Source organism: Pelodiscus sinensis, chromosome 22, assembly GCF_049634645.1.
Source record: "Pelodiscus sinensis isolate JC-2024 chromosome 22, ASM4963464v1, whole genome shotgun sequence".
NCBI classification, from domain to species: Eukaryota; Metazoa; Chordata; order Testudines; family Trionychidae; genus Pelodiscus; species Pelodiscus sinensis.
Window position 1 is genome coordinate 24,997,436 of NC_134732.1, and position 10,580 is coordinate 25,008,015.

The 10,580-nt window shown below is 40.5% G+C and overlaps 1 protein-coding gene across 2 annotated transcripts; it reads right to left on the bottom strand.

Annotated features, from left to right (window-relative positions):
- Nucleotides 1–1,052: 1,052 nt before the first annotated feature.
- Nucleotides 1,053–10,553, bottom strand: PPP6C (protein phosphatase 6 catalytic subunit). 2 transcript variants are annotated; one of them, XM_075905702.1, is made up of 7 exons: nt 10,419–10,553; nt 7,799–7,894; nt 7,063–7,128; nt 6,106–6,247; nt 4,228–4,307; nt 2,907–3,116; nt 1,053–1,989 (listed from the first exon to the last, which is right to left on the bottom strand). In XM_075905702.1, the coding sequence occupies exons 1-7, from the start codon at nt 10,491–10,493 to the stop codon at nt 1,741–1,743; spliced, it is 918 nt and encodes a 305-aa protein (XP_075761817.1). In that variant the 5' UTR covers nt 10,494–10,553; the 3' UTR covers nt 1,053–1,740. The 2 variants fall into 2 exon arrangements, with proteins under 2 accessions (XP_075761817.1, XP_075761818.1); XM_075905703.1 differs by lacking the exon at nt 10,419–10,553 and adding an exon at nt 10,178–10,380.
- Between the last annotated feature and the right edge of the window lie 27 nt (nt 10,554–10,580).

Consider the following 10,580-nt stretch of genomic DNA (forward strand, 5'->3'; position numbering starts at 1 on the left):
AGATCTACTTATAAATTTAGTACCTTGCTCTTCATTTATATGAAGTCAAAAAGATCAGATTGTTAAAGAGTAAGTTATCCTATGAAAAGAGCATGTATGTTCAAAACTACATAAACTGTTTTACTTTTGCCTGGCTTCACCAGAATACTTCTGAAATGTTAGGAAAGTAGTGACAGTGAAAGGGAAATAGCACATTCTTAAATCCCAGTGAGATTGTTAACTTGAGCCATTAGAGATGCTATAAATATACAAACTGTAAACTGAGTAAGAATGCAATAGAACCCTTTGGTAGTGCCAGGACTTGTTCCATACCTGTGACTTATAAGAGTCTGTCCAAAAAGTTAAATTATGTTTCAAGACCGCAGTCTTGGACTCAGAAGTGTTTTTACTTGCACTCAAGAATTAAAACTTATAAATTAAAATCTCAACATTTTCTTTGGTAGGAACCTGTTTACCCACTGCCAACTCTAATTGCTTTCCAGCTGTTGAATCTTTGCTGACACTATTAGATGCTTAATATTGCGATTTTACTACTGTGGCTTTTTCCAAAATTTCAATATGGAATTAGGTATTTTAGGCACAACTGCTTAAGTTCTCCTCTGAAAAGTAATTTCAAGAGTGGTTTTGTGGACTTCCCTATTTGTTTCTCATTGACCTCTAGATCAAATCCATTGTACAAATATCCCTTTTACCTAAAATCAAAGCCAAGATTGGTGTGGTATTCAGAAACAACCTAAGCTATTACAGTTACAACAAGGTTAAACAATGTTGTTAATTTACAAGCAAGAACAGGACCCAGCTCGTGTCTCTGCTACATTAGTATTTGCAGAGTCAATAACAGAAGTGACAAGCAATAACTTATTTTAGTATGTAAGTGACATCTATCCAAGGAGTGGCTGTAATGAATCATGTCATTTCTATACATTCAGTTTTCAGAAGAGAACCACTCTTTTAAAGTTTGTGTCCAAAACATAGTATCGTAACATTAAGATCAGTTCTATAATTGATAGCCAAAGTAGTTCTTACTGAGGAGGAAAGAAGACATGCTCACATCAACAAAGTAGGAGTTTTATTTGCAATATTTAACCTAGGAGGTGGGTTTCATTTAAGATATGACTTTATTAAAAATACAAGATATGACAAATCAGAACAATTATTATAATGTACAAATTCAATAGCTGTAGCAGTTTTTTGTATTTTTATTGGAATCCTTAAAAAAGGGGGGAGGGAGAGACAGCCCTTTAGACCATTTTATTTTCTATTCACTTAAAACAAGATCTAACAAGGACAATTGAGTTTTACATCTTGTACGTGTGTACACAGCACAATGCATTTACAGTCCCATCGTGCACACTAGGCAATAACTTTGCTGCTGAAATTTCTTTAAACTTACCAAACAAAAACCTGAATGATATAATGGGATCAAAATAGTTCCGATTATGATTTTTTTTTGTAAAGGGAAAAATGTCTCACCTGAAAACAGAACTATACAAGAACTATGTGCAGCAGAATACATGTCAGACATTTCACAAGCATTCTCAAATGAGGGAGGGAGGGCACATGGAGGGGGAGGAGGAAGTCTAGACACACTGCTACAGACACCATAATACACAATACATTTAGATAATTTAAAAATAAAAAAAAAGGCAAGAGGCAGCATTTCAGCAGCAAAGTGCTCAATAAAAAGGATATAGAGGGATAGTACAAGGGAATGGGGGAACAGTAGGAGGGGAAAAGATCTCAAAGGAAATACGGTGTTGTTGTTCTAGGAGGAATTACACGTTCTGAGTCTGGAACTGCACGGAACAACTTTGGTTCTCTTGTATTTACATCTTTAAAGACCATGATTGATGCAATATTTCCACAACGGTAACAGTAATTTGGAGCAGACCATACTGTTACCAGCTTCTCATCAAACATGAATTTATAGCCTTCATGTACTAGCTGATGTGCTCTGCAGATGAGTTTTAAGTTGTTGATATGAACAAACTGTAAATTTAAAGAAAAACATTTATAGTAAATAGTTATACTTAATACTTAACTGTTCTATATCCCCTAAAATGTTGCTCTGTCTCAAGATTACAATATTTTACTCAAGGAGAACAGGTCTGCTAAGCAAATCTGCAAAGTCTTCTACAGGATCGCCACTAAGTTGAACTGCAGATGAGATACTATTTATTTCAGACCCCTGACTTTTCCCTCAAACTCCTGAGACCTACCAAATTGAGATACAGGTTGAACCTCTCTAGTCCGGCATCCTCAGGAGCCAGAGAATTTGCCAAACCACAAGAGGTTAATATTGCTTGGCAGCATTACCAACACTTTCAATGTCTTCTAAGAGCCCAGCAAGCAGTGGGAGGTAAATTAGAGCTAAACAGCAGCACAGAACACAGAGCCAGGACTGGTGGCTGTAAAACTTTATGGGACTGTGGGAAACTTGGCCATACCCCTGTTGACAGACCAGAGAGAGGTGCAGCCTATAGGCTTTTTTCCCCTCTGCAAAAAATACTAATCATGCTGCAGCTTAGAAACCAGTTAACCAGTCTGAAATGCGTTCGTACTACCAGTGGCGCTATAAATGGACATGGAGATTAAGGATGTTAAAAGGCAGGTAACTGACTAAATGAATACTCGATATTTGTAGGTTCTGGTGTGCAAGGGGAATGTGGGGAGTGTCTCTATCCTTCTCAGTCAGGGGCCACATCAGTGAGGGTTTTGTTGGGTTTTTTTGCTTCTCGCTTGTGTGCAGACCCCAACTGATTTTTCTGTGAATGGACTGTCCCTGACCAAAAAAAGGTTCCCCACCGCTGCTCTAATGGCACAACAGAAGTATGAAGCTTAAAGCTAAGCAATGTTTTAGTTTATCTGCTCCCTCAATTTTACATTCTCTATTATGGTGGCTTTACCTCATTTGTGACCTTTGCGCCAAACAGCCAGCCCGCTCCTCGGGGACTAATTGCCCAGGTATCAACATCTTCTGGGTCAGACCAGACAAGGTCACAAAAAGCTCCTTTGTGAGGAATTTCTTGATTGCGTTCAATGGTTCGAATTTGATCCAGTGTCTTGATGTCAGGAGATAGGCCACCGTGTACACAGAGAATCTGCTCATCTATTAACTAGGAGAAAGAATAGAACCATAGAAAAGCAGAGCTGGAAGGGACCTCAAGAAGTCATCTAGTTCACTCATCCATATCGAGGCAGGACTAAGCATACTGAGCCATACCTGACATATGCCAGGAGAGGCCTCACCAGTGCCAAGCAGAGCAAAGCAATGCCTGTAACTTACATACAACACTCCTGCTAGAATTCTGGGGTGCTGTAGCCTTTCACCACCAGCAATGTGCCACATTGCTGATTCATTCAATTTGTGATCCACTATCACCTCCAGATCTTTTCCAAGAATATGACTACCTAGTCATTTGGTAGTTCTACATCTGATTTTTTTCTTTCTTTGAGTACTTGCACTAGTCTTTACTGAAATTCATCTTGTTGAATCCAGCAATTCAATAATTTGTCCAGATCATTTTGAATTATGATCCTGTCCTGCAGTCGCTTATACCCATCCCATCTTGGTGTTGTCTGCAAGTTACAGAATCGCACACATCACGATTCAAATCACTAATGAAATCATTGACTGGACCTAGGACAGACCCTCTCTCTCCCCCCACTCCATCACTCTAAATAGATTTCTCCCTTTTGACAGCAAGCCACTGATAACTACTCTGAGGACAGTATTTCAAGCAGTTGTATGCGCACCTTGTAGTAATTTCTTCTAGGCCATATTTCCCTAGTCTGCTTATGAGAATGTTATGCAGGATTGTATGAAAAAACACCTAAAAGTTAAGATATATCAGTTCTCCCCATCCACTAGTCCAGGATTCATGTAAAACCTGAGATATTTTTACTTTTTAATTTCAATCTGTCTCTAGATACAGGGTGTCCCCGCTATATGTCCAAAATACATTAAAAAAAAGTGTGGACTTCTGTTTGCATGAATTGGTCTTCTTTTGCATGACAGAAGTGCAGGCAACGGGAGGACTTAAAACAAAACAGTTCCCACAAGCGTCAACGACACTAGTGTGGAACCAATGTATATCATGTTGACTTATAGCGGGGACTCCCTGTACCACAAACATGACAATTAAGGGCGATTTAGATGTGTGCCAAGTGAAATAATAATGCAAAACAATCGGCTTTATATATTTTTAAAGCAAGTTTAAAACTTACAGCGGCTACTGTGAGCATATCAAAGACTTTGGTACAGTATCTCCAGGCATTTGCATTTCCGTATTTGGTTTGGCACTCGTCTGTTAAATAGAAAATAGATGTTATTGTTTGACATTTTTTCCTTGATTCTGTTAAGGAAACCCCCCCCCCCCCAAATGTTGACACTAGAACTTGAAATCTCATAAATAAATGAACAAAAAATAAACTGGTCCGTCAGATGGGAGCACTCACTAGTTCAATGAGAGAGGATTTTTCTTATGACCATCTGACCTCTCCATTGGCAGCCGTCTTCTCGTTTCTTGCACACTCGAGCATTATTTTTGCACAGGTTTCCTCCTATCTCAAGGTGACTAAAGGTGTAGCCTCCATCAGAAGTTTCCTATGCCCCATCCACAACTCAAATCTCTATTTAATTCACCATGAACAAGTCCTTGGTTGAATTCTTGTTAAATGAAAATAAATCAGATGCTACTGGGATGATTAAATAGGCCAGATGCTCTTATCACAGTAGCTTTCTTTGGTTTAGAAATCAATATGCTCCAAACGATGTTACAGGAATTAATAAAAGCACATTAAGCCATTAAGGAGACCGAACAGACAAATCTTAAGGATTGTTTTTAAAATAAAAGACGTTATTTCCACAAGAGATCCACCTCTCATAACTGACCTCTCCTACTACCCGAAAGCAGCCACAGTGGTGTAGCCTGGTCCTATCTATACAGGCAGAGCCAAACCATGCCTTACATTTTTGGATCAAAGAGGGGGGGCCTCAGTTACTAAGTTCTAATAGATCTGGATAACTCGGACCTAGCAAGGAAGGATTCCTTAGACATAACGGATTAAAATGAATACCCATTTCTCCTCAGAAGCAAATCCATTTGTGATTACATATTACTTGGGGCACGTATTGGATTTTGGAGGATTCCTCAGGTCTTGTCAAAGCTTTGGAACTACAATTAAGTTTTCAGGTAAACTCACTCAATTTATATTGTCTGCACTACTGCCCAATACTAATCACATGTTCATTCAATACTATTGTCACATCTACTGCACCAGTCGTGACTTACCAGATAAGCCATCTTTGTTACCAAACTGATAGGATTAGAATTAAAATTTATTACGAGCCAAACAGCAAATTCTCAATATTTTGTTCTTCTACAGCACTTCTCATCAGAAAATACAAAAGGACTTCAAATAGTAAAAGCTCAACTCCCATATCAAGCCCCTTATACAAATTTCACAGATAAGAAATTTGAGGCACAAAGGTTATACTGCAAGTCAGTGTCAGACGCTATGTCTAAACTACAGGGTTTTGTTTGTTTGTTTTTTTAAAGTGGCCTTTTTTTAGAAAAATCTTCACCTGCGTCTAGACTGCCACCACGTTCTTTCGAAATTAAATCGAAAGAACGTGGCTTTTTTTGACAGCGGTAAACCTCATTTTACAAGGAAGAACGCCTTTTTTCGAAAGAGCTCTTTCGAAAAAAGGCGTTCTTGGCTGCAAACAGGGCTTTTTCGAAAAAGTTGTGGCTGTCTAGACTATCTCTTTCCAAAAAAGCTTTTTCAAAAGATTCTTTCGAAAGAGGCTTGTAGTCTAGACGTACCCAGAGAGAGAACTAGAATTCCATCCAAATTAGAGCACAGTCCATTTCAAGACTGCAATTACTGTAGCATAGAACGGGGAATGTTCTTTTACTATTTGGCAGTGTATAAATTCAGATTGGCGTACAGTTCTGATTAATCCTATTTCTCAATCCACTTGGCCTCTTAATTGCGTATGCTTTGTATTCACAATTAAAATTGCCCAAAGAAAGGACAGAATGAGCTCACTGCATTTTTGTGACATTAACCACAGCTCAGCAACCGTTTATAACGACTTACCATAAAATCCATATACTTGTGTTATCTGCCTGCTCTCATGATTCCCTCGCAAGAGTGTGATACGATCAGGCCATTTAGCTTTTAGTGCAAGAAGGTAGGTGAAAGTCTCCAGACTATAGTAACCTCTGTCTACAAAGTCACCCTGAAAATTTAAAATATATGGAAGAATAGTTTCAGGAGTGCAAACAGTAGTATCTCTATTTATAATTCTTTAATTTGCAGACGCCCATAAAGCACCATTGCTAAAAAATTCTGAGAACATCTTAAAGAAATGTTTAACTGGATATCTGAAATTTTACATTTTAAAAAAATTAACCATTGTTTTTGTGATTCTTATGTTCCCATTCATCCAAGAAATGTTTCAGGGTGTTCTTTTTAGCTCCTCATATTTAACTTTCCCTCTACTGCCAATGTAAGCTAGAGCTTTTAGATAGTAGGCTTTAAAAAAAAATGTATTTCCTTTTGTGTGAACCAGCATTACCTATTTCAAATTTTAATGGACAAAATAAAAGCCACACACATTAGCCAAGTGGAAGAGTAAATTTGGGAGTGAAAAGAAGTTTACATGCTAGAGAGTTAAAAATGGAAACTGAAAACTAGCAATGTAAAATCCTGGTTAATCAGTTAACTGGTTAAACATTACATTTAACTGGTTAAACGGGATCCCACGGTTGGGCTGGAGCAGCAGCCTTGCTCGCAGCATGGCAGGGCCCAGCTTTCCACAGTACGAGCTGCTCTGATGAGGCTGGAAAGGCCCCTGCCCAGGGTGTGGTGGGCCTGGCCACCAGTTAACCAGTAAGACACACTCAGTAAGGGTGATGCTTGCTGGTTAACTGGTGACATCCCTACTAAAAACAAAAACCAAAAGAAAGTTGAGGGTTTTGTTTTTAATCGGTGTAATTGTACAGGTGCTTTCCTTACACTTTTTTGAATGACCAACATCCAATATGTACATACCATAAATATGTAGTTTGTGTCAGGAACCTGACCTCCAGTTCTGAACAGTTCACACAAGTCATAAAACTGGGGGAAAAAAAGGTTTAAACATTAAGGCTTCTGTTATCATTGTTAGCTAAGAGTGTATTAGTACAATTAATTGGAATGTACCTAGGTTTAGGCAGAAATAATCTTTATTTTAAAAAAAAAAAGATAAAAATAGGTCTAAACAAGTTCCACTGTACAATTATGGGCTGAAGGGACATATTTCCCATTCATCCTCCTGGTGTTAAAAATCCACATTAACTGCCAAATTAAGAGAGCAGCTGCACACTGTGCTAATCCTGGATTCAATCCTGCAACCCCTTTGCATAAACATGCATCAGCTTCAAATGGGAGTTCCCTCCTCCTGGGACGAGGTCCCTATTAGCACTGAATAGTTCAGCAACTGCAGTCTAAGTAACAGCAGTTCACAGATGATCACTGAAAGTGAGGATCGTTCTGCAGCTCTTCTTATTCTGTGAGGTTGGCCTCCCAAAAGTACACTACGGGAAAATTATAAACAGTAGGTTTTCCTTCCACTGTGCAAAAGCAGTGCACACAGAATATTGCAAATTATTGAACGTTCAGTAGTTAGTTCTGCTTCCCCAACCACATATTTAAAATACTCCTCACCATCTACCTTTCTAAAAATGTTTGCAAGTGACAGACTGCTCTTCTCTAGGAATATAACATGCAAGCAGTTGCGCCACTTTACCTGTCCATGTATGTCTCCACAAACTGTAACTGGCGTAGATACTGGCTGTACATTTGACTCTTCAAGCAGCAGGTCACACACATAATCACATAAGCGCTACAGAAAAAGAAGTTTACACTGATCAGGCTGAGGTTTTTGTGCATTGTAATATCAAGAAATAACAGATTTATAAATTATTTGCTTTAGAATGTATTCAAGTCTCTAGACACCATGATCATGATCAAATGAATTGGGATCAATGTTCCCTCTAATTTTTTCTATCTATGTGTGGATTTTTTTCATTAATGTGCAGAATAAAATTTGTATGGGCTCCCAGGCATGTGCAAATTTAACATCCCTTAGTGCACAGCACATGTAATTGACATGTGTAACCACTGAAATGTTCAGTGGTTACACACAGGGCAGCAGCCAGCGCGCCAGGAGGCAGCATAGGGTGGTAGGTGGCTCTCTGGGAGTTGACTTAAGCCGCTCCCTGCGCATACCTGTTCCCCCCACCACCCTATGCTGCTGTCTCTGATAGAGGCAGCAGTGCAGGGCAGCAAGCAGCTCCCCAGAATCCAGACTGGGAGCTATGTGCAGTCATTTGGATTACCTGTTAAAACACATACACTCTTACAATCTTAATGTGCACCACTGATAGAAACAAAACCTAGGCATGAGCGCTCTGCTAGTCAGCTGGGCAACATATTAATCACCCCTGAGCAGATGCACATGCACATCATACAGGGAACACTGCTTGGGATGATAATAAATATGTAAGAAAATCCGTTACTAGCTAAACATTTTTTTAAAATTAAGTGTGTCTCAATGAATAGAGCAACAGTTCACAGAATGAGTGCATCTTAGGTTATTTAAATGCTATATTAAATTGCAGTTTTGCTCTAAAATTTGAAAGTCAGATTGCCACTTTATTTCATGTTTATTTTATCAATGGTTTCTGTATTAGATATGCTCAGCTAACAAGGAAAAAAGTTAATTTCCATCTGCAAAACTGCAAAACCTAAAACTCATCCTGAGATCAGAGACTCAAACTGGATTCTTTCCTGCTCACTCACCGATCAATAACTAAAGTCTCACTTACGCCTGTGCAACCCCATGAACAGTGCCATGTTCTTCACAGGTGGTTCACAGGTATAGCTCACTAAAACTTAGAAAACAATTCCACTGATGATGTACAAAAAAGAAAAGAATCCCCCTCACACATTCAGGCATGCTGACTCCACTAACTCGTAGAGGGAAAGAGTACCGCATACTTATTTTTGCAGGACTCTCAATATACAATGATTAATGGATCAGTTCACTTTTAATGGTCTCCCGCAGTGTTTATCTACTACTTATGTTAAACAAGCTGTTCCCACCTACTTGTTAACTGTGACACTGTGGGCTTGTAGGCATTACCACTGGTGTTGGTATAATTTGTGTCGCTGGGGGTATGAACAACATGTGATATAAGTTACACTGTAAGATGTACTTAGGTTTAAGTACCCATTCTCCAGATACTTAATGATGCTCTGTGTCACACACCCTTCCCTTTTTCTTTTTTTCTCCCCCCCTCCTATTTATTTCAAGTTTTCATATCCCCTACTCATAACTCCAGTCATCTGAAGAAGTGGGCTGTGCCCACGAAAGCTCATGATCCCATCAACATGTTGTGTTAGCCTATAAAGTGCTACCAGACCATTTGTTGTTTTTTTCTGTAACAGACTAACTCAGCTACCCCCTGAAGCTCTTGTAAGCACCAGTGTGGTTTTATTATGCCACCTCTCCCATTAACATCACAGTATCCTCACCAGAGGTACTACAGTTGCATAGCTGCAATAGTGCAGCTATCCCATTGTAGAGATTTTAGTAGCCCTCTGAGTATTTTTCCCAGATCTGAAGAAAAAAAAAAGCATCTGCAGAACAAAAACTACTGTCTTTTACCATAATAACAGCCCTACTGGGTCAAACCAAAGGTTCATTTAGCCCACTATCACATCTTCTGACTACAGCCAGTGGCCAGGTGAATTCAGTGGGAACAGACAGTAACATAATCATCTGAAAAAGTGGGTTGTGCCCACAAAAGCTCATGATACCATCTACAGGTTTTGTTAGTCTATAAAGTGCTGCAAGACTATTTGTTAAGTTTACTCATAATCATTGAACAATCCATCTCCTGTTGTTCATTCCCAGCTTCTGGCAAACAGAGGCTAAGGGCACCATTCCTGACTACCCTGGCTAACAGCCATTGATGGACCTGTCCTCCTAAACTTTGAACCATTATCACCTTCGCCTGCACAACACCCTCTGGCAAGGAGTTCCACAGGTTGTGTATAAAAATACTCCCTTTTGTCTTAAACCTGCTGCCTATCAGTTCCTGTGGTGGCCGCTGGTTCTTGCCTGGGAGTAAGTGACGCTTCCCTGGGGGCTCCGCTGTCAGTCTGGCGGTGCAGACTCGGGGTCCCGCAGCGCGTTCCCAAGCTGAAGAGCCCCCGTCCGCTCGGGCTCCCCGCCGGCCCCGCTTCCTTGCACCCTGGGGAGCTGCCGGTCTCTCTCCAGGGCGGGGCCAGCGCGTTGCTGCCCGGGGCAGGCCGGCCGGGGAGGCGCCTCCCGCAGCCCGCGGGGCCCCGCCCGCGCTCACCTTGAGGTCGTTCTCGGGCAGGTACTTGCAGAGCCGCGCGATCTCAACGTACTTATCCAGGTCCAGAGGCGCCATCTTAGCCGAGCAGCCGGGGCCGGAAACGGGAGCCGGCGACTTCCGGGGGCGGCCGAGCCCCACTACCGCGGCGACGGGCCGGAAACG